At 50.7% G+C, this 26,856-nt stretch overlaps 1 protein-coding gene across 1 annotated transcript in view; it reads left to right on the forward strand.

The window, feature by feature from the left end:
• Positions 1-3,130: 3,130 nt before the first annotated feature.
• The window catches only part of LOC108921456 (F-BAR domain only protein 1-like), a 28,729-nt gene continuing 5,003 nt past the window's right edge, over positions 3,131-26,856 (forward strand). Inside the window, exons 1-21 of the mRNA XM_029249394.1 lie at positions 3,131-3,231; positions 9,000-9,051; positions 15,077-15,168; positions 17,346-17,420; positions 17,583-17,724; positions 17,866-18,018; positions 18,828-18,932; positions 20,354-20,452; positions 20,916-21,012; positions 21,107-21,224; positions 21,381-21,405; positions 22,769-22,826; positions 23,103-23,287; positions 23,514-23,538; positions 23,637-23,699; positions 23,809-23,866; positions 24,236-24,315; positions 24,396-25,442; positions 25,556-25,665; positions 26,315-26,444; positions 26,677-26,788. Coding sequence (XP_029105227.1) covers positions 9,025-9,051; positions 15,077-15,168; positions 17,346-17,420; positions 17,583-17,724; positions 17,866-18,018; positions 18,828-18,932; positions 20,354-20,452; positions 20,916-21,012; positions 21,107-21,224; positions 21,381-21,405; positions 22,769-22,826; positions 23,103-23,287; positions 23,514-23,538; positions 23,637-23,699; positions 23,809-23,866; positions 24,236-24,315; positions 24,396-25,442; positions 25,556-25,665; positions 26,315-26,444; positions 26,677-26,788 — 2,801 coding nt within the window. The 5' untranslated portion in view covers positions 3,131-3,231; positions 9,000-9,024. The remainder of the gene's footprint in view (positions 3,232-8,999; positions 9,052-15,076; positions 15,169-17,345; positions 17,421-17,582; positions 17,725-17,865; positions 18,019-18,827; positions 18,933-20,353; positions 20,453-20,915; positions 21,013-21,106; positions 21,225-21,380; positions 21,406-22,768; positions 22,827-23,102; positions 23,288-23,513; positions 23,539-23,636; positions 23,700-23,808; positions 23,867-24,235; positions 24,316-24,395; positions 25,443-25,555; positions 25,666-26,314; positions 26,445-26,676; positions 26,789-26,856) is intronic.

Consider the following 26,856-nt stretch of genomic DNA (forward strand, 5'->3'; position numbering starts at 1 on the left):
TGTCTCCCCCACTTGTACATCCCAGCTGTGTTTCCCTGAGCCGAATCCAGGATTAAACCAAAACACTGAGTGACCCAGAATCACAGAAAACTTCACATTGTGATCTTCACAAAGCTTCTCCTCCCAGCTCTTCTCTAGACAGTCTTTACAGAAGCTGTGGGGACACTTGAGGACAACAGGATCCCTGTAGATGTCATAGCGCACGGGACACAAGAGCTCTTCTTCCAGGGAAGATGAACTGGTTGCCATAACTGCAGAATTACAATCTCTGTTGTGCTTTGCAATAACCCTTGGACCCTGATTTCAATTTTTTCTTTTATTTTTTAAAATTTTTCTTTATAATCATGACTTCATAAGTTCCAAAGATCAGAGTTCTAGCATACTCAATACCACAGTAAGCTGTGAATATGTTTTAAATTTTAATTTTTAAATGTTAATTTTACTTTGTTCATAAAAATCACCTTTTCTGTTGTGTCCTAAAGACTGGTTTTGCCTTCTCCATATAATCTCTTATAGGTTCAGGTGTAGACATGATATCTGTTTATCATATACATATTCAGGGTGTGAGAAGAACATCATTTGCACCGGTGAAAAATTTCAGCAGTTTTGTGAAACAAACAACACATGGGAAAATTATTAGCATTTATTAAACATCTGCCATAATAAATCAAAGTTCACATTTTAATTAATGCTTTTTTGTGCACCTTTGTGGCCTTCACTTTAAAGCAGCTCTGAGGGCTTAATGTCCACTGCTCCAATACAGTAGTGGACTTTCTCCTCCACCAGCCAGAATTTTAAGAAAAAACTGCCCTGTCTAAAATATTGTTTTACATCTGCTATTGATTTGTTTAGCGAAAGGTTTCATAAAAACTGACAGCAACACATTTTGCAGGATCAGTTACATAAACCAACAACCTTAAACTTTAAGTTAAAGATGCAGGAGCTAAAGAGGGTCCATCCATGGACCATGCTGCGGTATTACTCGTTTAATTTGTGCTCTAGTATTGGCGATCGTAACTTCCCTGCTTCCTCTAAATTTGTTCCATCTGGAACCAGGAAGTTCGGTTCATCCCGACAGCACATAAACAATGAACAGACACAGCACTCAGAGCCAGAATCGAGCTGAGAATGCAGTCCTTCCTTGTATTTCCCTTCAGCTCCAGTTATGCTGGAGCCCAACACAGCAGACCCATGTGCTCAAACTGTGAGGATCTAGCTGAGGGGATATTACAATGACAGAAAAATTCTTTAGAATAACTCAATGGGGTCTAAGTTATCTAGATCTGAGGGACATATCTCAGTGAAATACAGATGAGATATAGAAGTGGGGGATGCATGTATTTTGTGACTGAGAGTTAGGCAGGAGACCAGCATGGGTGGACTTTCAGATTTTATTAGTTCTGCTGTATGCTGCATGATAGCAAAAATAAGAAACAAAAATAAAAAATATCCTAAACATTTAAGAAAACATCCTGTTGACGCTATGAAACACTAAGAAAGGAAAATCCCGAAAAGGTGTCATATGAAACTGTAAGGTACAAGAGAAAAACCTGCACTGGTTCTTAGCCCTCAGACCTCTTTTTAAAGATCTTGATATGGCTTAAAATCTCATCTGAATTATTTTCAGAAACTAACAGGTGTGTCTCTCTTTGCAGCTAAGTGTGGCAGGAGGCAGATTGAACACATAGACACCCATCACGTACACACACATCACTCAGTGTGTTATGGCCACTGCTGAACATTTAAAAATACTAATTTGCAGCTTTGATCATCAGAAGCATGTTTATTTTATAACAAAAAACATGGAGAGAGATTTTGCTTCACGGTGAGTAACATCTTGTCTTTTTCATATATTTAATATTATAACTTCCATAGAATGGAATTCCATAAGCATCCCCAGATACAACCTTTATTCAGCTACTGGCATTGTACTTGCTCTCTTGTGTATCTTATATTATTATAAAAAAAAAATTGGTGGGGGGTATCGGGATTTGTCTCTAATGTGTTTTATGCACCTACTCAACCTCGGTGCAAGTGGTAGGTAACGAACTAGGTTTGCTTGAGACTTTCATGTCTGCAGCTATGTCTCCTTCTCTTAATGTAATGCATAAACTGTAATTTTGCTGAGATGTACGTCGCTTTGGACAAAAGCGTCTGCTAAATGAATAAATGTAAATGTAAACTCGAAATTTTCACTGAAAATGCTGCAGTACCACATTCGGTCACTAGGGGCCACTAGAAGCAAGCAGTAGAATAAGTGTTGGCGCCTTTATTGTCCCTTAATTAATGGCCCTTTGCTTTTAATTTTGTTAATCAGATGAACATATGCTTGGCCACTGATGCTTGGCCGCTGTTTACCTATCATCAAAATGGAATGGCAAAAGCTGTTACTGCCAGGAATGTCAGACAGGACGAGAGATTTTGTTCATAAAACGCAAGAGGACACAAGAATAATTTGTGGCATCCCTACCACCGCGGTGACACTTTTTTCCTGCAGTTTTTTTTTTGGCGTTTTAAATTAACACCGTTTAATCTTGCAGTTAATAACATTTCACGGTAGAAATCGAAGGGATGCATTCCTTTGCACGACCATTCCTTCACACTCCGTAAACTGATTGAACTGATCTGTTTGAGAACTGATGCTATGAACTAAATACAGACGTGACATGTATCCGACGTGTCATTTACATGTCAGTATTAATGTCAACAGTGAGAAATGAGCAAAACTTTGGGTTGTGTTTACAATCAAATTATAAATATTGTCATATCTGTCACCTGTACTGATGTGATTGTAGCGAATAGACACACAGTCGTGTCGTTCTCAGTGCAAACTGAAATGCGCGTATATATAATATTAAAGCTATGTCTTCAGGTTAAATACGACGTATTACATATCTCCCCTTTCAAAACCTTTGAAAGGAACCGCTCACCCCAGTGATGATGGGGTGTCGGGGGGGAATGATTTGAAAAAACTTTTCTGTCGCTGTGCTCCATGGTTACCCTGGTTACCGAGCCCTCAGCGGGAACCGCCCCTCACTCTGACGAACGGGCGCGCTGACCAATGGCGTCTGAGGGGGGGCGGGGCTTTTCGGGCGGTTAGGAACTGCCTCATTAACATTGTATCGAACGCCGCCGCCGCCGCGCTCGCTGGATCAGATCGGCGGCAGGAGGACGCAGGAGGTGCGCGGGAACAGGGATGTTTCTGCTTTTCTCATGAATTATACTCATCAGGTAAGGCTGAATATAATTTCTGAGGGGGTTTTCGGAAGCTTGCAACCCGAAACTGATTGATTTTAAGGTCCAATACACACGATGGAGTCATTTACCACCAGCCAGGAGGTTCGGCTTGTTGGCTGGATGGGGAACCATGCGGCTTCACTTATTCAATTGAAGGTGGATGTTGGGCAATAGACAATGATTATGAAAGAACATGCATGCTGCAGCATCAATAACCAGCGTGTGTGATGCAGTGTGTGGGATCAGTAGATGTCAAGGTTGGAAATGATTTCCATTTTACCATGCAGGACTATGTTTGTTCGACTGATCAGATGGTCAACTAGATGTGTCCATCCTAAGATGCTGGTTGCGTGGTGTGTGGAAGCATGCTTCCGTCCACTTCCTGCTGCCAGCTCATCTTTAGGTGCTTTCCCTTCATGTACTGGAGTCATACAAAGAGTGATTGTGGGTTTTCTGCATTTCTGTACAAGTGCAATAGTTCACCCACCCCAACTCAGTAGAACCTGTTCAAGATATATATATACTTTAATTTTAATGTTACATTCAAAGCACATGTTCACTCTGGAAACCCGCTTCAGATCTTGTACATGCTGCTCACGGCTGATTGGGTTTTCTGAACATAGCTTGTTTATAGAGCACCCAGAAATCTGGACAAGTGACATTGCCACGGGTTGGAAACCGTGTCCCGAAGATCGGAGCAGTGCTGTGCTCTTCTTAATGAAGGTCTTCTCGTTCACCAAGTCGGGAGGAGGAAGAAGTAGGGCATGAAGTTGGGGACTGTTGCTTCATCTGAGGTGTCTTCTTGAGGGACCACCTGAGAAGGAAAGTGAGCTTTGGCCAGAGACCTCTGAACAACAGGTGCTCCTCGGGTTCAGCTGCAGCTTCTGTGACGTGACCAGGAAGTCCCTGTTGATAACAAGCCACCACAAAGAACTGCGATGAAACCGTACCCTTCCGATCCACCCGTATTTGTTGTCACTGAGCTCTTGTTACTAGAAAGAATGACATGGCATCGGCTTATGATTTTGCATTACAATTAGCATTTATACGGGCTGCGTATTGTGTGTTCCACGTCAAGGTTTTTGTGTCAGCCCCAACTGTCAGCTAAAACCAAGCAGGAAAAGCTGAGTGCAAAAGCGATTTCCTGTTTGCCGTCTTGTCGCAATCGTTCTGCCTTCGTTGCTGCGATGCCTCTTTCTCCCATCGTTGACAAGTGGCGTGGTGGCGATGAACAAGCGAGGTCCCCAGCAGCACCTCCACCCGCAACTGCCAATCAGGACATGGCCGCGGGCCATAACCAGTCTAAAGTAGTAGCCGCAGGACTTGGCCCATCCCTGTGGCAGATGGGACCTCCTGGAGAGCACTAACCATCCAAGCCTCCCCCTAGGATTTGATATGAGCAGTTGGGCGCTTGCCATCGTACCCAAGGATGGATCTAGATGGAGGATGCAATCTTCTGGCGGTTGGGTTCCAAAACGACTGATTTACCCTAACCTTCTTAGGATGGCTAAGATCCTTCATGAGATACCTAGGGTGGAGACCATCTGCTTGAACCTATGTAGATACACCTGTAACAGGTGAGAGTTGAAGGGTTTACTCGTGTAAAACCTAGCATGTCCATGAGCCTACTGCGAACCCTCAGCTGGTGCTTAACCTTGTCAACTCTCTCCTCTTCTCTTGCGTGCAGTATCTGCATATTTATTTTGTTGTTTCTTGTATTTCTGCTTTTCCTTATCTTGAGTTGTACCCTGTTCGTGATTGTCTGTGACGATCGAGTCCTCTCTGACTCTGCTCTTAGAGATCTGTGTAATCGATATAGTCATTTTGTGGTCGACGATCTTGGTGTGTGTGGTCAGTGAGGTGAACTTGCTCAGTTGGTGGCTGATGTACTTGATCAGCGTGGTTGAGCACGTTCTCGGTTAGTGTGGTCAAATGTGCTCGGTTCGGTCAGTTTCTATGGCCGTGTGTGTATGTGTACAGGTGTGTGTTTGTATGCACGTCAGGAAGACGAGCCAGAACGTCTGAGAACATCCCAAAATATCTGGGTCAGTCTGTTATACTCTAAACACACAGAAGTTGTGCATAAACTCAGCATTATTTATTATTAACTGGACACTGTTCTCAGAAGTGACTTAGTGTGTGGTTTGTACACTAATCTTACAGTTATTTACCCATTCGTACAACAGGGTAATTTTTACCAAATCAGTTCGGGGTAAGTATCTTTCTCAAGGGTCCTACAGCGTCAGTGGGGATTCGAACCCAGGTCCTTTGATTACAAGATGACATTTGAACTACTACACCACCTGCTGCCCCATCCTCCCTCCCTCCCCCAGCGTTTAGTTTATTAGATCAGTTCAGTCCAGTTCAGTCCTACTCTATAAATGTGTTTTATTTTCGGTAAGTCCTGAAAGTGCTGTCTGTCCTCCTCCTCCTCTCTTCCTCCTGTTTGCTTTTGTCCCGATCGGTGTCCTCAGCTCCTTCCTCGCTCCCGTTCCCGAGGCAGACCCCCCCCGGGTCCCGCCTCCCAGCAGCGCTGTCGGTGCAATGAGCCCGAGTGCCGTAAAGGGTTCAGCAGAGTGCTGAAATATTCATGTCCGGCTCCGTGGCCACGTCCCCGTCCTTGTCCCATTTCCACTCGTCGCTCCTTGTCCAGGACATGGCTCGGGGGGAGCCGGGGGCTGTGGGGGCGCGATGGCCGGAGGACGAGGGTCTGTCGTTTTCCTGAGCCGGGGGGATGAGTGGCCGTGTTGCCGGACCGCCACAGGTTTCGCCCATGCGCTCCTGTTTTCCACAGCGACCATCTGTTGGCTCCTGGCTGTGGAAGCTCTACTTTACTCCCTGATGTCTCTTCCGCACAAAGCGAGTCCCTCTGAGGCAAAGCATGCTGGGAATGGAGATATGAGACGTTCCCAGACAAACAGGTCGATTTCTTATCTTTTGTCGCCTGGGAACCGTTGATTGTTCGACGCGTTTTGGAAGGCAAGGGCATCTGCGACATGTTCTTCCATTTTTCAAACATCCGTTGTCAGCAACGGTTGACCAGTGCGTGGTTGTGGTGGTCCAGAGGCTATCTCAGAACCAAAGGGCGTGAGGGAGGGTGCATCCTGGATGGAACACGAGTCCCTCGCTCTCATTCCAGCGCACACACTGAAGACAGTCACCAGTTTGCCTGAAACACATCTTTGGACTGTGGGAGGAAACCAGAGCGCCCAGATGTTATTCACTTGCACCAAACTACATGTTTTTCCCCGCATTCAGTCCCCTCTTCATGACCTCCTCCTTGTCAGGTTGCAGCTCCACGTGTGTTTGTGTGGGTTGCTCCTCACCAACCAGACACCCAATTCCAGCTACAGGATTCTTGCCACTGACCAGATGGTATCTGCAGCTCGTCGCCAAGTTTCCTGGTGCCTCCGTTTCTGCCCGGGATCAGAGGCTCGCACGGCTTCCTGAGCCAGTGCTTCGGTCCAGTAGTGTGGATCTCGGGGATCCCTGCATCACGCCCTCCATGTGGGATCGTGGTTCTGTGCGTAGAATATTTACCATATGTATAGTGGTGAAGTTGTTAATCTGGGTACCAGCGTCAGTTAAGCATCGATAATGATGTTGATGATCATCATCACCATAAAGTGTGGTGGTTCAGTTACTCAACATAGTGGTGACCAGATATGGTTTTATGCTTCTCTCCAGTTCATGATCATGCCATATCAAGCCCTGTACATCCATCTTGCAGCATGAGGAGGTGAATGGGGGGGTGTGAGAGGGCAGAGGGTCACCTGTGAAGACACCCTCTGCAGGAGGGATGGCGAGGTAGTGTGACAGTGGGTGTCTCTCCGGTGCCAACAGAAGTCGGGGGGGGGGGGGGGGGGGGATGTTGTTAATGGTGAGCATAAGAAAACCGGCTCTGTCAGCACAATAACCAGACCACCACCAGCTCCCCTCCCCAGAGCTTTCACTGGGGGTCGGACAGAGCAGCGGGACAATGGGCAGGGTCTCGCTCAGCCTTCCACAGTGAGATTTGGTTCGCTTGCTAGATGAGAATTGTTTGCATTATGCGTGCGTGCGTGCGTGCGCGCGCGTCTCCCCCTCCCCCCACCCCATCAGATCTCCCTTTAACCATCTTGTTGCATCTATGATGATGCATCAGTGTGAACGGAGCTCATTGATTTTACACATATAAGAATTTAAAGTCCCATTACTGCAGTAGGGGAAATTAATATGGCCAGCAAGTTGTATTACATTTTTTACTAACAATAAAAATGTATTTTTACTACTATTTTGTGCATCCATGCATGCATGTATGTATGTATGTCGTCCTCCTGACTGTTGTTGTGCTTCTGACTTCTATCCAAACTATAAATTGCAGGCAGTGATGACTCACTGGTAGATAAGGGATGGTGACTGGTCTCCGTGAATCACCTTAGGTGGTGTGTGTGTGTGTGTGTGTGTGTGTGAGGGGAATGGTGTTTAAAAGGTTCCCCTGTCAAAGGACTTATGGTCAGCCTGTCCACTCTGTGGTGAAGCAGTGACTATACAATGGCAGTGCTGCCCGGCGAATGACCCAGCGGTCAGGAATGGTGAAAAATAGAAGGCCGGTGTTAGATTTCAAACCCTGCACCAAATGAATGGAGCGACTGAGTCGAACTGGTGCGGTCAGTGCAAAAACTGGATGTGAACTCTTAAAGATAAACCGATCAAAGTGATGGAGGTTCTGATCATCTCAAAAAAAACCATCCTTTACCGTCTCAGAGGCTTCTGCTGTCAGGTGTTTGACCTTCTGCTCATCCTGCTACCCCCCATAGCTGGAGTTCCTCTCCAAGGCATGACCATGATGGTCAGTCCATGGTCACCGAGGTGGTGGTCCAGCTGTGTTTGGAGGTCAGTATGATCATCCAGCCTCCATCCTCCATCCAACCTGCTTCACATTTGACCTTGGACAACCACCTCGCAGAGTGTGTCCTGCATCCTCTGACGCTCCATCTGGGTTTTTGATTTCTCTGCTGCAACCTGTGTGTGTGTGTCTGTATTATGTGCGATATACTAACATTTACTGTGAAAATCCACGTGTTGAAAGGTGAAGGGATACATATATACTGAACATATGTGTGTAAACACGGTAAAACTCCATTAAAAGAGGGAGGTCTGGAGACTCCACTCCGTTCTATTTCCATTCCCCGAGAGCAATCTCTCCGTCGCTCTCTCTCTCTCACACAAAGAAACACACAGACACCTCGATGACGAGGATGCGTGTGGGTGGCATCGTTCCATCAATCGGCACGCGCCATCGAGGACGTACCCTTGCACGCGAGGTGCCGCAATCCAAAGATGCGAGTCGTCGTGCCGTCGCGTTCCAGACCGCGCGTTTCCGGAGCTGACCGCTCCCCTCCCTCCCTCCCCGTAGCTGCCACCCCCTCCCACCTTTTGTTTGAGTTTCCCATCTTGATGAGATGGAAGTGGAATTCCTCAACATGGTCTGCGTCACGCAGGTGTTACTGGGAGATTCGGGGAGGTCACGGCAGTGCGTGGGAACAGAATCTGCTATCAAGGATTCTGAAGAGGCTTGTTGAGATCGAGACACCAAGCCCCAAACCCCACCCTGCGCGCACTATGGGGGTCCGCACATCTCCAAGGCCACCAGCTCGGCGTCCTTCTGTCGCCATGGTCTCTACGTGCCCCTGACCCCCCCCCGAGCTCTGGTCATAACCAGGAGGCTTCATAGATGTCTAGTGCTTCTAATGCTCTCTTCTTCCCCGATTCCTTTTCAGATCCTGAACACGTCTGTGAAGGAACATGGCCTTTTTCAAAAATAACTTCTGGGTAAGTGCCCCTCGCTTCGTTCCTCCATTGTTTGAGCTTTTGAATGGTTGCAGACGCAAGGGGTCATGGTACGGCGTACAGTGTGCACACCAAGATTAGATTGACTTGATTACAGTGTTTGTTTCAGCTTTCCCTGTGTGTGTGTGTGTGGGCGTGCAGTCTCTATAGACCCTTTATCGCCCCCAGCTCACCCCACCCTTCTGTGTTCTGAAGCCGGTAGAACCGTGTGCACGACTATATTTTCAGCAACACAGATGACAAATGGAGACCACAAAGCGAACGAACGAGCGGGCGGGAGGGGGCAGTCTGCGCGAACAGGATGCGAGAGCCTGACTGATGCCTCCTGAGCGAAATATCTCGGGTGTACTTTCGGTCGGAACCTTCTAGAAGAGCAGATAAGAGGCAGCGGGTGGTGTGGGGTGTGAGGGAGGCTGTGGGGATTGTGTGTTTTTGTTTTGTTTCTTTGGAGGCTCCTGTTCATTGTTCTCTCTGTGTGTGTGTGTGTGTGTGTGTGTGTGTGTGTGTGTGTGTGTGTGTGTGTGTGTGTTCGCTCGCTCGCGCGCTCAGAATGCTACAAGCACGTAGGCTCTGCACATCAGTCAGCCAAGCAGCGTGAACAGGTCAACTCTTTGTCACGTAATCCCAGGGGCGGTCGCTGCGCCCGTAAGTCTGCGCACCTGGCTGTGCTATTTCGGGTGCGTCCTACTTTAGTGGGTCGACCAGCATCGGAGACCCTCCCCCGTGACGGCGGCGGGGTCGCTGCACGACGGAAACTCTACTTTATGCGCATGGGCAAAAGCGGTGAACCTAACGGGAAATTACGCTGGACTTTTGGCCTGATGGCTGTTGGGTCCGGACTCAGCACAAGGGCACTGATTTTAAATGCTGCCCCAGTTCCCTAGGTTGACCGGCCGCCGTGTGACATTGCCGTAGTCGCAAGCCGCTGCCGAACGCACGTTGCGCATAATGGTGTATTATAGGTGTATCGTAACCGCAGCAACGTCACATGCCGACCAGTCTCAGAATTTCTTGACTGTACCTTATTAACTAAGTGGCATCAACGTTGGTGGAAATGTCTTTTGAGAAGTTGTAGAATAACAAATTGGTAAAATACAATGTGAAGAGTGTGGGATTTCCTTTTCGGCAGTCTTCTGGTATTTTCTGGGTGTCCGGTGCGGGGTCAGCACATCTCGCTGACCGCCCCCGGCCTGGAGCGAAACAGCGGTCTGTGGCTGATTCAGCCAGATTTGTTCTGGCAGTTTCTCAGTGGGCCTGTGGGGCCTGAGGTCCTTGATCTCCAGCCAGGATGCCACCTAGCATGGGCAGCTCAGGGCTCTGCCAGGGGTTACCCCGGAAAGATGAGCAGCATTGTGAAGTATAGTCTGGGTTACAGGTCGTCTGCATTCCAGCTGTCTTTTCTTTTTTTTCCTCAAAAGCCCTTCCTGCGATGTGAGGTCTCCTGTGTAGAATGTGGTCATGGAACAAAGAACCAACCAAAGATGGCACTGTGGGTTTGCTCCGACTACTGTAGTATCACTGTCCTTCTCCCGCTGTGTGGTGGGTAGCAGTGGTGTTGTTCAGAGGGGGTGGGGTGTAAGCGATGCCTCTCTGCGGTGTTTCGGACACTCGATACCCCTCCCCTTTGTGTTGGCGGCAGCTGACTGTGCCATTCTGACAAGGGGGTAAATATGTGTACTGCTGTCTATCTGCTGACCAATGGAAAATCATGTGACCGCTCTGCCTTTGTGTCCAAGCAGCATCATTGTGAGCTGGGGTCGTGTGTTGCGGATATGGAGTAAAACTCCACCCAGAATGCTCGGTTTTGCTTATCGGGTTCCTTTTCCGTGCCGTCTAAACTAGTCTGCGCTTTATAATGTTTGTTTTAAATCGGGGGTGCTTAACCTTTTCCTGCCCCGCAACCCTTAAATTATCTGATGAAACCTTAGAGCCCCTCTAGGAAAATTGCTCCTAAACTTGGATAAAATACTGCACACTATTTATTCCGCTGAGAACTGATCACCCTCGGAGAGTATTATGTGATAGGTAGTAGTAGCATAGTAGGTTTTGTTTAGTTAGACACATTTTCAAGGCAAACTTGCACTTCGCAGCCCCTCCATGGGGTCCCTGGACCCCAGATTAAGAGCCCATCATGCTACAGAGTCGAGACTTTTGGCAACCTAAGCTAGACGAGGGGGTAGCAAACCGTGAACGGATTTCATGTTCAGATCCTCAGAAGGTTCGTGCTGATCGGTAGTACTACCCTTTGGACTAAGTGCAGCTCCTGGCAGTGACAATGTCACATTGGCTCTTTACAAAGCACCGGTGGGCTTCAATCCTACTCGGACCACACTTGCACGAAATATCAAACGCCACACTTAACTACGTCCCGGTTTGACCGAATCTCATCCGAACACATTTTCTCGCTCCATATTAATGCTATTAATGCGCGTAGCAGAACATAACAGCAGGAAAGATCGTCGACAGCTGGCATGTGTGAGAGTAATTATCGAAGAGCTGTAATTAATAATAGTTTAGCAAGGGAACAGCCAACTGCTGCGACCAACTGGTGCAGCAGCCTCGACGAACCTGCAGTAAGTCAATGCTCAGCTTTTGCTTCACAACCATCCAGCACCGTGCAACAATAAAACTGGATGCGTGTTGCCGAGGCTTGCTTGATGTTTTCCCTATGCATAGCATTTCGATGGTCGGTTATTAAGCCGTACTGCGATCGGAGCCTAAATAACAAAACGTTGTTAAAAATATCCCAAATGAGTCCTGTCAACCTTCATTTACAATTTTAAAGAAATTTATCAGTTTTATACTGATTTAACATGGACTTCCTTCTTTTTGTCCATAACTATAAATCCTAAATAGTGTAAAGTATGTATTGTTTTTAATATCAAGATGCAAGATTTAGCTTAAGTTTACACGCTCTGCTAACGTATTTAATGCCAGTAAAGTTCTGTGATTTGAATGTTATGATAAGCATTTCCTTTTTCCTTGATTCTTATGTTTTAATCTCAAATCGCTAGGTGTGCCAGGATTCAGGGGAAGTAGTTAACGTTCTCATCAGAGAGTTACAGCCACCTGGAAACGATTGCCTGCCTGTATAGCAAAATTTAGCCTTTCGTGCGGTTTTTCCCAGCCTGCTTAAGTTAAGAGGCATTGGACTGGCTATCTTCCACGTGTGCTTTGAGAATTTCCCGGCAACAGCAAGGGCGTCCTCGGATTTTTGGAGTGCGACCGTGCAGCCTAAGCGCAATGCAGGTAACGAAGTCAGCGGCTTCCAAATGAAAAGGCGTCTTCTGCCGAGAACCACTTACCGTTACTCTGCTCGGCTCTTTGTCGCCGCACGCAGTACCGCGCTCTGAATAAATACCACGTCGGGGGTTGATGGGGAGTATGCGGGACACGGTTGTACAAAGGGATCCTGCCGTTGAAGGGAGCCGTCTCGCTCGTGTGAATTAGATTAATAGCTGAGGGATAATGGCTCTCTATGTTCTGCTGGAGAAAGAGCTGATTGAGAGGGAAAATGTGCTCCAAGGTGAGGGAACAGTTGCACATGTTCTGCGGACAAATGGAATCGTAAAAGATTTTCTGGCGCAATGATGAGTTTGAGGTTGTTTTTTTTTTTTTTTTTTTGAGAAGCAGTGCTTGGTCTCATGTGTCCTTGTGACTTCTAGTCTGGTCTGCGCCTGAGGCCATGAACCTTCATCACGCCATTGACTGAATCGGAGTCATGCTGATGGTCATGAGGTGGTAAGGGGTTACTGGCTGGGCCAAGCACTGCGAGCAGCCTTCCCAGAGGTATGTGATGCAGTTTAAGTTGAAACATGATGACATGATGGTGTTCATGATGACGTTCGTGTTGGAACGGCGAACGTGAATCCTAGCTGGACTTCGACAGAGAAGGAGATGGTCAATGGCCACTCTTGGGGGCTGCAGTTTGCGTGCATTGTTCCCCAATCCGGCCAATGCTCAAAGCTTCAGTGGGGGAACCTGCATGTCCAGGTGTAGGTAGGCTTTAGATAGTCCCGCATCAATAACACCACAAAGATGAGGATTGGAGAAGATCATTCGCCTTGAAATTCCCATCTATTGCAAGTACGACAGTGATGAAGCCCTCAGACAAGTAACGGTTCCTTTAACAGCTTCAATCCCACATTCTGAGGAACCGGTATGGTTCAAGTCTCGCAGCGGGGAATCCCTGCTCCTGGGATCTACTCCAAGTATACAGCTGCTCCAGGTGTACAGCTGTTCGGCGCGGCAGAGGACACCCAAGGAGGAGATGAGGCTCTGCGTTCAGCCAGCCACATGTGATGGAGCTAAAGGAACCCGATTTGTCTCGGACACTTACTGCTATATCCTACTTTTAAGCAAGGAAGGAACAATTAGCCCTTTCAAACTCATAGCCTACTGGGTATCGTGGCCCAGGAAGTGAAGCATTGTGGGTTCGGTGGCTCGGCACCTGTTGAGTAAGCCGGTTCCTTTCTACCCCATAGTTTTTCACCGGGATCCCCAAGGCTGGCGACATAGCGTGGGACTCCCCTGTCAACGAGGGCATTCCGATGCCGTCTGCCCCCCTCCTGGTGAAAATAACTCCCTCCCTTTCCATTTCTTTTCTCCCAGCTGCCCCCCGTGTAAACCAGCTGTTGTTATTCTAATTAGGAGCCCATGCTTTGGGACAACGGCCGTCTCGCTGAAGGAATTCCAAGAAAGGGCGGGGGAGGGGTCCGGCGGTTGGTCATGATGGGGGGGCATTTTAGAGAAGGGGATTATAGCATCAGAACCAGTGGGACAAAACGCAGCATAATCGGGGCTCAGTCTCGGTAGCATGTGGGTAACGGGTCTATTGTCCACATACTTAGCGTGTGCTGAATGGAGCATGACGGTCCACCCGCCACCGGGAGTGGGAGGGAAAACCATAATTGGCACTGGGGCCTGAGCATTCAGGGTTGTTGGGTTCCCACCCGGCCTTGGTCAGTATCACCTCTCTACTCCAGGATCCACATTTTTTGCTTTTCTTCAAGACACGCCATTCTTCATGCTGCTCTACCAAAGAATTATGGGTACTGTTTCATTCCATCAGTGTACTATGTTCCGGAAGCTTCCGTTCCCCATCTCTGTGAATTGAGGCTCATTAGTCACTTTAAAAGAGAAGGGTATCTAATCCTGTCGCTCAAATCCTTAACAATGCTTCTGTGGCCTGTCTGGCCTACGGTTCGAAATGCGTCCGTTTGTCTGCTTTGTGTGTGTGTGCGTGTGTGCGCGTGTGCGTTCCCATGCTCTTTTTTTTTTTTCTGACATTGTGTAACACAGTTTGTGGTGTTGTGAAGGTGTCTCTCTGCATGCATGTTTAGTTAGTGTGTCTGTGTGTATGTGCGCGCTGAGGTTCGTGTGGATCTGTGTGCGGGATACGCCTCCCAGTAGGATAGCGAAAAAGGAGGCGTGCAGGAAACCAGACGCGCGCTCTGCGTCCCGGGGAGACCCAGCGGGGGCCCAACGGCGGCCGCTCGCCTTACCGGGGGTTGGGTTTCGGCTCTGAAAGCGGAGCCACGTCGGGCCGACACCGCGCTCCGCACCGTACGAGTAACACGCCCCCGGACCGGCAGGTTCTGGACTTGCGGTGAGGGGGCGCCGCTGAGTCAGCGGTGCGACCTCCAGTCAGTGCAGGAACTCCTCCTCCGCCTTCCATTGAGACAGGAGATGGAAAAGCGTGCTGTCCTGAATAAACACACGCACACGCAAAACCTGCATAGCGCAGCGGTGAGCTGTCCTTCGACATCGTGCCCCTCCCAAGGAACCCGTTATGAACCCCTGCGCTGTGCCTTATGAGGAATTTGTGTTAATTTGCGAAATCTGATTCCAGGTTGAAGTCCGACACGAGCGGGTGTTAGATGTCATGTCCGTACGAACCTGTCGGGAGATGGAGGGTGTGAGCGAGGAGTGTTTTTCATTTGACTCGTTCGCCTGTCCTGTGTCGCACCTGGCTGCCGGGTTCACCTGCGCCACGTTGTTCTGGCAGGGGGAGAAGAATGCCGGGTTCGACGTGCTCTACCACAACATGAAGCATGGGCAGCTGGCCACGAAGGAGCTGGCGGAGTTTGTGCGAGAGCGGTAAGGCTTGGGGGGTGTCGTGTGTGTGTGTGTGTGTGTGTGTGTGTGTGTGGGTGGGGGGCACTATGTTCTGCAGGAGGATCCTGAGTTCACCGAATGCCCGATTGATCACTAACCAGTCAGTTATGGTAACAAATGACCCGTCCACAGCGCTGCTGTTCCATATCGATCGGAGGTTCACGGAAACATTGCGCACCGTCACATCCCATAATATAATGCTGTCTCGGTGAGAGATGGGGGGGGGGGGGGGCGAGAAGCTGAAAGAGCCCACCTGCGGGGCAGAGGTGTGAGGGGCTTCTCGCAGGCTTCGTACTTAGGCTCCGCCCCCAAGCCTCAGGCCCACGTAGGTGTGGACGACCCAGGAGGCGGAAGCCGTGCAGGTGCACCAGTCCGACTGGCTTCCGCAGCTACACCCGCAGGCCGTGAACAGGTGCCCCGCTCCGGTGCCGTGTGTGTCGGAGTGTGCGTCTGACAGTTTTACAGAACACCCTCCCCCTCGGAGCTCTCGCTCCTGTTCCTTTCTGCAGGTGTCGGCTTGTCAGTAATTAGCAGAGGAGCTGCTTGCTAATTGCAGTAATTAAGCGTGCCCCCGACTACGGGAGGATGGGGGGTGCGAGCGTTAGGCCTTCTGCGTTGCCGTGCCGACAGCGGAGCTGCCGCGTGGCGTTCCTGCCCCCTCCGCCTCAGAGCGTCCTGCACGACGTGATCGACGCGCCCCCACACGGCCGACCGACAGCTGGGGGGGGGGGGCTTCGCGCACAATCACGATTTTAGTCCCTGTGAATCTTAAAAAGAGGAACAGATGAATATGAAACCCTTATGCTTCAAGCAATGATGGGAGTGCAGTGAACATAAACCAAACATTATTACTCATTCATTCCTCCCTCCAAAGCTGCTTAGGGTATTTACACTGATTTACCTTTTTATACACCTTGGTTATTTTTACTGCATCGCTTCAGGGTAAGTACCTTGATCAGGGGTAGTACAGCTGGAGGTGGGATTCGACCCCGATTCCTTTGACTGTGGGACGACGGCCCTAACCACTACGCCACCTGCTGGCCCACGTTTGCACGTGTCGCTCGGACATCGCCGGTAACGCGTTAAAACGCGCAACCCTCAGCGTTCTTCTCCAGATCCTCAGACAGTGGTGGATCAGAGCGGAAACCCTTTTTTCCCCGTTGGTTGGGTGTGGAGATTATCCCTCAAGTGAAGTCCTTCCTCAGTAGCGGTGGAGGTGTTTACACCCTGCATGAAGACCGCCTTTACGTCGCTGTCTCCGTACGCTTTCAGAGGCTCCGCTGAGAGATCCTTCCCTGTCACTTTAGCGGCATTTCATCTCGTCGTCGTTGTCATGGCTCCCCGGGTCTCCAGCCGCTGAAGTTCATCTCCAGCTTCATTTATCCCAGTTGTAATGAGTCATCCGGCATTCGCTCTTCGCCGTGATGTGTTTTTTTTTTTTTTTTTTTACTCACTCAAGGTTGAAAGGACAGTCGTTAAAATTTGATGCATGTCGAGATTGGAGTATTTATTATTTAAACCTAGATTCTGTCAAATGTTTACGGGGCGTTGCGTAACGAATCAACTTTTTTGTCCTCTTCTGCTTTGCTCATTGTTTTTGACTTCGCTCTTCTAACTGTTTGCATATTCAGCGCCGTGAATTCATATTAATCTTCCAGCACTATTTACTCGTTCCAAACAGTTACTTGGATTGCTTTAGATACAGTAACATCTGTTACCCAAGGATTATCCGGAGCACAAACCCATAATGAATGCATAGAAAAAAACTTTCCTTGTCTGTGATTGGCTGGCTGATGGGATGGTGTGCTCTGATTGGCTGTATTTACATTTGCGTTTACATAATATTTACATTTATTAATTTATCAGACACTTTTCTCCAAAGCGAGATACATCTCAAAGAATACAATTTGTGCATTGCATTATTTATTTAACTGACACCTTTTTTCCCAAGGCGACTTACAGAAGGAAGTGACTTATTGAATTATTTACCCATTTATAGAGCTAGGTAATTTTACTGTATCAGTTCAGAGTATGTATCACAATGAAGAATACTACAGCAGGAGATGGGATTTAAATCTGTGTTATTTAAACCTGTATCCTTTGAGCGCAATGCGACAGCTCTGACAACTATGCTACCTGCTGGCTCATTTATCTCGCAGGGCAGCCATCGAGGAGACCTACTCCAAGTCTATGAGTAAACTGGCCAAGATGGCGAGCAACGGGAGTCCCCTGGGGTGAGTGAGAGATGCAGGCAAGGGTAGGGTGAGAAAGCCTTAGCCGCATGGAGGCTGAATGATGGGCGGAAGTGATGCGTGTATAACGGAGAGCCGCTCTCCATACTGCACCTTCTTAATTCCTGAAGAAAATCACTGTCCAACCCTCATCCTACTCGCCAGGACCTTTGCCCCCATGTGGGATGTGTTCCGGGTGTCTTCGGACAAGCTCGCCCTGTGCCACCTGGAACTGATGCGCAAGATGAACTCCCTCATCGCTGACGTCAACAAGTACGGAGACGAGCAGGTCAAAGTTCACCGCAAGGTGAGGTCCCTCTAGGGTCCCTCCATGGTCCTTCAAGTGAGACCTGATTTCTAATGCCGGTTCAGGTGGCACCTATGCAGCTGGAAAGCAACAATTTCTGCTCTTGTGTGTGTTTGTACGTGTGTGTGTGCGCGCGCGCAGACGAAGGAGGAAGTCGTGGGAACGTTGGAAGCTGTGCAGACCCTGCAGGTGCAGAGCGGACAGCTGCAGAAGTGCCGGGAGACATACAGCGGCAGGTGTGCGGAGCTGGAGCGCCTGCGCAGGGAAGGGGCGCCGCAGAAGGAGATGGAGAAGGTGGGCAGGGCGTCTGCGGAGAGCACGGTCCCTGGGCAAAGAGCAGTGCAACACCGCAGCTGTGACCCCACCTGTGTAGCACGTACCTCTTTCTATTGACGGAGCTCTTGGCTCACCTGTCACTCACATTCCCTTGTGAATAATAATATATTACATTGAAGCCATGGCCTTAAGTGTGTGATTCACAGTTATTTTGTTGCCGTCACATCATGGAAGCGTTGATCTCACCTGTGACACACATCTTTTTGTAGCTGCTGACTCACCTGTATGAGGCTGTTTCGTTTCATATTTATAATATATTTGTCAGAGCCTCTGAAGCACCTTTGTCTCAAAGTATAAGGTCATATCATACGGTAAATATTATAATTTATTCATTTAGATAATTTTTCCACGAAACAACTTACTGTATTAGCTTTGTACACTTAGCTACTTACTGTGATTTACCCAATTTATATCATCATCAATGCCTTCCGCTCCCTGGGGCATAAGCCACCAACAAGGGCTCTCCAGGCGTCTCTCCAATTTAAATAGCTGGGTCATTTTACCACAAAGTAAGTACCTTGGTCAAGAGTACCGCAGCAGGGGGTGGGGTTCAAATCTAGGTGCTTCTGTTGCAAGGTGACACCTGTAACCACTACGCCCCCTGCTGCCATCATCCACGCCCTTTCTGCTCGTGCACAATGACTGAATCGCAGCATCATCATATACGCTGTTAGTCTGTTGAAACGTACTGCGTTTTGCCACTTTTTACAGCAGCCGTGGCAAATCCCTCCGGTCGTTTTCTAGCAGCTCCTCGTCTCTCTTCCTAGGCGGAACTCAAGTCGAAGAAGGCGGCCGAGTCCCTGAGCTCCTGCGTGGAGAAGTACAACCGTGTGGGCAGCGACTTTGAGCAGAAAATGCTCGAATCGGCGCAGGTGAGAGGCGGGTGTCCCAGGCCCCGGCCAATCGGATCTCGGTAGCGCCTCTTCCCGCATACGGAGCGCGTTCGCGTTTGTGTTGTGGGATGTATATAAAGTTAATTTATTCTGTTGTTGTCAGCCAGCGTCGAGTAGGGGAGTACGGGAAGTGTGAACTGTTGCGTCACTCAATTTTTATTTGGAAAAAATAAATAAATGAATGTTTATCCACATTTTTTAATTAATCAAATAGACAAAATAATACATTGTGCACTCATCTGTGTAATTGTTAAGTAAAATAAAAATAGGGTCTGTGTTCCGGTTGAGTCAGTTGGAGTTTCCAGTGAGATATTGGTTGGCTGCAGCGTCCAGCAGGGGGCGGTGTGGCGCACCCCACGGGTCAGGGCACGTCCGCCTTTCGCGTGCCTTTCCCGACCCCAGGGGTGGTGACTCGGATCAGCAGGTTGGGCATGGAGGTGAAACGGAGGGCCAGTGGCCCCGTCGCCCCATCCCAGCCCGGGATGGGTCATTCCAACTTTAGATTAGCCCGCACGATGTGGGCGTCTCCATGACGACCGTCTCCGTTTCCTGGGAAACCCTTTAACGTAACGCGAAAGCGCCGCTATTTATATGTGACGCGGTGCTAAAAATCCGTCCAGCTGAACGTCCCTCTTATTGCCCTTAAAACGGTTATTATTACTATAATAAATGGCTCGACCGCTGCGCTTGTCGAGCTGCGCAGACAATGGGCGAGAGGGGAGCGCGGCGTGTCATCAGCTCGCTCCGCCACATCCGTGATTTGTGCCCGGAGAATGAATCCGGAGCCTTTGTTGAGCATCGCCCCTGAAGGCTGGTCGGGGCGGGGGGGGGGTTGCACCACGTGGCTCTTAGTATCATCATCATTAATTCCTTTCATCGACACTTTTCCCCAGAGCAACTTCATTTTAGGTTTCCGCACAAATTATTTACCTATTTATACAACTGGGTAATTTTTACTTTACCAGTTAAGAGTAGGTACCTTGATCAAGGGATTCGAACCCAGGTCTCAGTTTCCAGGCCATGCTTCTAACCATTGCCCCGTGTGTGTGACACATACAGTTAGAATAAGGATAATTTGTTTGATTAAATAAATTTTAAAGTGTTATTTATTCACTCGGGTGCCCTTCGTATAATATTAGATTTTGGTTGAACATCCGAAAATATTTGGCGTCCAAAATATGCGGTAAAAGAGGAAATCGGGAATCGCGGCATGGTGTAAAACGTAAACGTTTTACACTGTTTTGCTGTTCATATTTAGAGGCTGCGCTCATCCGGTCTGTGTCTTTGTCTCTCAGCGAGTGTTTGTTGTTGGTCTTTGCTGAATCGGCGCTGCCGCGCAAACGGGACGAGGCAGCTCCGACACAGCTGGTGCGTGTGTGTATGCGTGTGTGTGTCTGCAGAAGTTCCAGGACATTGAGGAGACCCACCTGCGGCAGATGAAGCAGCTGATCAAGGCCTACTCGCACTCCATCGAGGACACCCACGTACAGGTGGGACAGGTAGGTCGAGGCCCAGATCGATGGTTTCTCCTCCAGTGCCTGAATTTCAGCCATGATCTTCTGGGTTCTGATGGAACCGCGACACCTCGTGATCTCATGGTACGGTTTTAGGGCTTCGGTACATACCAGCTCGTGGTAAAGGGATGTGACCTTCCAGATTTTGGTTCTTCTCCCCCTTTTGATGAACTGAGGGACGTGGGCATCATGGAACAGAGTGAGCGGAGTGGAGGGTTGTGGAGAACGTGGCGTTTACAGTTTACGATGAAGCGGCGAGTCACCGAGGCTCGTTGACGGGACCTGGCCCGTGCGGAATGCTGGGTGACCTTTAGTAAGCATGGTGGTAATGGTGCTGTGTGTCACGCCAACTGTTCGTGAGGAGGAGGGGCTGTGACTCCAAGCTGAGTCGGCTGGACCTGCGGCGTCTGTTGAGAGAACCCGGGATTTATTTCCCTCCTGACCGCAGGTCCACGAGGAGTTCAAGCAGAATGTGGAGAACATCGGCATTGAGAACCTCATCAAGAAGTTTGCGGAGCAGAAGGGGACGGGCAAGGAGAGGCCAGGTACGGAACGACCCGCACCCATACGGTAGCCTGCGGGTGATCTCCTGGTGTGTGTGCGTGTGGACTCAGTCCACTTCTTTCCTGCTAACCACAGCTCCAGTGGGCTTCGAGGACTGTAGCAGCAGTCTGGTGTCAGACGGGGGCAAGAGGGTCCGAAGTAAAGCCTTCCGGATCCCCGGACTGGGCAAGCGGGACAAGGAGCCGGATTCCACGTGAGTGCCGCACGGTTCCTTCGCAAAACCTCGCATACGCACGCACGCGTTTGCTGAACCGCTTACATTTCAACCAAATCCCGCGATCTTCTGGAACTTACTCTAGGTTCGTCCCTGTGTCCTGCATTCATTGTTGTTGTCGTGCTCTCGTTCCAGGGACACCGCAGTTACCGACGCCCCCGTGAGTGCGACGCACAGCAGGGACCGCAGATCTAACCGCACTTGTGGCAGATGGTTGAGGATTAAATAAGATAATAGGAGTGGTGGGGTTGGGTTGGGGGGGGGGGGGCGGCGGTGGAAGCGTCATGTTGGTGTCACACGTGGTGCGTTGGGCAAGTGGGAAATATGATTAGGAAAACTGCAAGCATACTTCATGTTGACAAGTATAATTTGTGTGTCTCAGAAGTGGGATTCTGTGTGTGTGTGTGTGTGTGTGTGTGTGTGTGAGAGAGAGAGACACACGGTGTGGGGGACATGCTGCAGAGCCTGTCAGGTGACAGGGTGTCTTCCAGGCGTCTGCCTCAGCTATCGGGGCCTTCGGCTGCAGGTGCGATGACAGGTGAGCGTCTGATTAGCGGCCGGCGCTTCAGCCGCCGCGGGCAAAAACGGCGCTCGGCATCTGGCGGGAAGCGAAGACGCGGCGATCCGCCCGTCACGGTGGCGCTAACAAGGGCTCCCAAGCACGTCGCCCCACGCACGTCATCCGCTTATTCCTGGCTCTCGCTCCTCTCATCCGCTGCTTAAATTGAAAACGATGTTCATTGTTACTCGTTGACTCGTTTATGAATCGACTCATTTTGACGGGTGATCCTCGATTTATGACGCGCGCCACTTGCCGCGCCTCGCGCTTACGACGGCCCTCCCGTTAACCTAATCGTGTCGGGTCCCCGCGTTTGATCGTGACATCTAAGAATGACCGCTCGGTCCGTGGTACGATAACGTCGGCTGGCCGCTCTGCCCCCGTTTGTAATTGACCGGGCCCGAGTCCGCATTTGCAAAATTTTAGGCCGGCGATTCCCTCCAAGCTACTTTTTATTTGAAATGACGAAGCCGGTGAAAATAATGTTCTAGTGGTGCTGGGGGGAAAAAAGCAAAATAAAACATTCTGATGAAGGTGATTCATTTCAAAATGAAAGTGATGACAATAATGCAGCATGAGAATATAAAAAATGTGTGCTGTATACTATTATTCCATATTGGTATTATTTTCGTTTGAATAAGGTGTGAATTTAGTGAAAATATATATAAAGCCATATTATATAATGTAGCATTCCCGCATGTTGTTAGTTTATATATCCATGTGGTTTACGGATATAGTATAATGCAGTTTGTGATTTACGATGCAGTCGTCTTACGATGAGGTCGTTGGAACGGAACCCCGTTGCAAGTCGAGGACCACCTGTAATAGTTATTGATCGCAGAACCGCGTGTTTGTTCTTTAATCGCTCTGTTTGAGACGTTGATGCAGAAGGGAAAGTCGACGTCTTGTGACAGCTGGGTTGAGGGCAGCTGTGAGCTCACTGCTGTCATTCGCCCATGTGCAGAACTCTCCGGAGGTGGACGAGGAGGGTTTCGTCATCAGGGCTGATGTCAATCACAATGATATCCTTTCCTCTCACGCTGTGGGCATTTCATTGCGAAACCCCACCACCACAGCGCCTCGCTGTGCCTGGGCTGCGCATTCCGACATGGGTTCGAATCCAGCTCAAGGTGTGCCGAGTTACCGCGCTCTCCCGGTGCTCGCGGTGTATAGACGTGCTGGAGAAGATGTGGCGAACGACTCCCACACCCTCTGCTACCATGAACGCCACGCAAGGGAGTTCAGATCTGTACCGGAATGTCTCGTTCTCCTTGACTGCCGATGGTCGCCGTCCTCACGTTGCCCCCAGGACAAGGACGCCAGTTTCTTCTCCAGCGATTCGGACTTCGATGACGACGAGCCCAAGAAGTTCCGTATCCAGATCCGGCCGGTGGGCGCCGGCGCCGGCCGTAGAAACCCGCCGGCTGACGAGCGGGAGCTGAGGGCCACGGTGGGGGCGCTTACGCTGCCCCCCAACAGAGCGGTACGTCGGGGGGGGGGGGGGGTGTTCCACCCAGACCACGTCACTCCTGAGCCTCGATTCGGGTTGGGATAGAAATTACATTATTTACGTTATAGTTTAATTATTCAGATGCTTTTCGCACAACGCGGTCGTTTTAAAACACGCCGATTTCCGGGTTCTGCGTTTCAAGTCGTACCAGTGCCGGAGCGCCAGTGGCTCTGACCCTTCGCTCTCCTGCTTCTTCCAGGTCTCGGTGAAGAGGCACCTTTCCAGTAAGTCCAGCTGACATTTTGTGATGGGTTGTTGCCGATGGCAACCATCTGGCGTGACCTGTGCTGACCCCGCTGTGTGCTGTACCCGTGTCAAACAGAGAACTCCAGCTGCCCGTCTGGCGCGCGCTCAGAGGACGAAGGAGACAGCGCCCTCTTGCGTGGTGAGCGGGCGTCAGTAGGCAAGGGGCAGGGTGGGGGCAAGGTCGCGGGGCGGGGCGACAGGAGAGACGGTCTGTGTGAGCGACATGTCTGACTGTGTGTGTTTCACAGATTCATTCGGAGAAGCGGAAGGACTGCGGAGGTCGGTCTCGAGTCCTGACCACAGCAGGTGAGCAAACCTCCCAACGCCAGTCTTTGACTCCGAGTTGAGAGCCACCAAGTGGCTGTGGGACAACAAAACATTTGCAGTCTTTTAGCTGACACTTTCTCCCAAGTGACTTAGTGTATTTACAGTGATTTACTTTATGCAGCAGGGTAATTTACAGTATACTGGAGGAATTCAGGCCAAGTACCTTGATCAACAGGGCTACAGCAGTAGGTGGGATTCGAACCTTCAGCCTTCAGATCCACTGGTGGCTCTAACCATTATGCTGCCCTATCGTTGCTGCCCTATCGTAAATACCACCATGAATCGGAGAACCCCGAGGGAGGTGGAGAGGTGGTGGTTATGATCCATTTCCTTCTGGTTCTTCTCCAGACTGAGGTCGACGGCTTCGGCCTCCGAGTCGCTCTTCGGCCCTCCGCTGGAATCTGCCCTCAAGTCGAGTCGCTTTGCAGGTACTGTGGTTTTCGCGTCGTTACCATGGCAGCTGCCGGGTGGCATTTCTCTCAGATGAATAATTTCTCTATTCTGACAGATGCTGCCTTCTCATCCAACTCCTCCTCTCCAGAAAATGTGGAGGACTCTGGTCTGGACTCTCCCTCCCATCAGCCCCTGGGGCCATCACCTGAGCCCAATGGCTGGGCCGCCTGGCCGGTGGCCCCCCAGAGCAGAGAGCCGGTCAGCCTGAGTAGACCTTCAGACCCCTTCCTGACAGTATTCCGCGACCCGTCCCCCGCGCGCGTCCCTGTCCAGCCGGATGACCCTGCGGGGATTTGGGCTCCTCCCACCCGCTGCCCGCGCGCTGCGCCCGACATGGACCCCACCTTCCCCAACTTCCCTGCCTTCGGTTGCCCCCTGGCTCCGCCCGAGTTGGAGCCCCCTGTGTGGAGCTGTAAGCACATCCCCCCTGAGGACCCCTTCCTCGCAGCCTTTGAAAGGACTGCTGCCCCCGAGGCGCCACCCGCTTCGGAGCCTTGGGCCCCAGCGCGGCCCCGCCTCAGCCGGGATGGGCGCGGGCTGGACGGACAGGGCGACCCCTTCTCCGTTACCCTCGGTGACGGCAAGGCTCTCGCAGGTTCCTCGTCAACTTCCCAGAAGGACAGGGAGCGGGACAGGGAGCGTAAGAGGAGCATCCCCCTGCTGGACTCCCCCGAAGACCCCTTTGCCATCACTATGATTGGCAGCCCCACGCACCAATCGGCGCTGGCCGCAGCAGTTGCCCAGGGTAACGCCCCCAGCAACAGCAGCAGTACCAGTACCAGGCTGCTTCCCGCCTCTGTCTCCGGCTCCGGTTCCGCCTCGCGGCCCAAAAAGGACCTGGTGCGCTGGAATTCTGTGCATAACCCTTTCAGCGAGTCGCCCTCGCAGCCTGCGACGATGCCCCAAGGGGCGGGAGGCGGGCGGGAGGCGGCGCGGAAACAGCGGGCATCCGAAGGGGAGCCGCGACGGAACGGCGTGCCCCTCACTCGACATTCCGGGCCGCAGGAGGACCTGTGCTTCTCAACCGACAACGACCAGAACTGCCTGAGCCTGGGCATGCAGGTGGCAGCGCCTCGGGGCGGGAGTTCGCAGTGTAAAACAGGTGACCGGACAGGGGGCAGGGGGTACATACAGCCGCATGGAAACGCACTCGTGTGTATCTTTCACTTAGACGGGCTGTCTGCTGAATCTCACCCCCCCCCCCCAACCCTCTAGGCACACCCCCGGCCGCGAGGCGGGACAGCGCAGAGCTGTTGGCGGTGGCACCGACCCGGCCCTCGCGATCCAAGCGGACCCACGGGGGCCGGCAGGGCGGCTGTGAGCGGGTACGGTACCGCGGTGTTTTTTTTCACGGTGCTAAAAAAGCAAAATAAAACACGCTTAGAAATGAAAATGGAAATAATGGCGCAGCATGAAACTATATTATTGAGACATGAGTAATGTTTTATACAGTGTAGCATTCACGTACGTTATGTCCTTATGGTTCATATAATATAGCATAAGGGGGTTTGCGACTAACGACAGTCCACTTAACAACAGGGTCATAGGAATGGACCCACGTCGTGAGTCAAGGACCCCCTGTAATGAAAGTAAAATACGGTAAACTGGTGAGCAGATACAGTGAGGCTGTAAAGAGCAGTGCCTCCGTCAACAAGAGACGGCAGGAGCAGTTTAACCTTCTCCAAAGGTCATTGCTATTATTTATTCATTTAGCCGATGCTTTTCTCCAAATCAACTTTTACTGTTAAGCTACTTACATCTATTTACGGGTGAGCACCTTGATCAGGGGTAGTACGGCATGAGGTGGGATTCGAACCCGAGTTCTTCGACCGCAAGGCGGTGCATTCAACCGCTCCGCCGCCTGTCGCCGTGTCCCCGACGGTCTCGTGTTTCCTTCCTACGCCATTTGGGCTAAAAGCACGGTGGCTACGGGAGACTCGGAATCGAGTGACCGTGTTGCTCTGCCTATTCCAGTCCAGGTCTTTGTGTTCCTCACCGCTCCCGGGTCCCAGTCCCACCTTGACCACCTCCTCCTCATCCTCCTCCAGCCCCAGTGACTGGGGCGGACAGACGTCCACCCCTCGCGCCCCGAGCCCTGCTAGAGGTGGGTATCCAGCCTGTATCTCGGCCGTTCCGGTGACCTTTGACCCCCCCCCGATCCTCACACGCAGAGAGGATACCTCATGGTCCTTTGAGACACGAAGACACGCCCCCTTTTGAGTTTCGACTCTCGGATTTATGCTGCAGCCCCCACCAAGCCCGGTGCGCCTGCTTTTTGAAGAGCGGTTAAGGTGCTCAGAATGAGTGGGGTCTCTGGGAACTCTCCTTCCCCCCAGGTCTGTCCCGGGGTCCCAGCCCCATCACCTTGAGCACCCAGGAATCCTGGCCCGTGGCGGCCGCCATCACCGAGTACATCAACGCCTACTTCAAGGGTGGCGAGCACAACCGGTAGGCTAGTCTGCTAGTCTGCGCGCTGCCGTGGGGTCCGCGTGTTCGCCGACGCGGGACGCTTATTC

This window comes from Scleropages formosus, chromosome 25 (assembly GCF_900964775.1).
Source record: "Scleropages formosus chromosome 25, fSclFor1.1, whole genome shotgun sequence".
NCBI classification, from domain to species: domain Eukaryota; kingdom Metazoa; phylum Chordata; class Actinopteri; order Osteoglossiformes; family Osteoglossidae; genus Scleropages; species Scleropages formosus.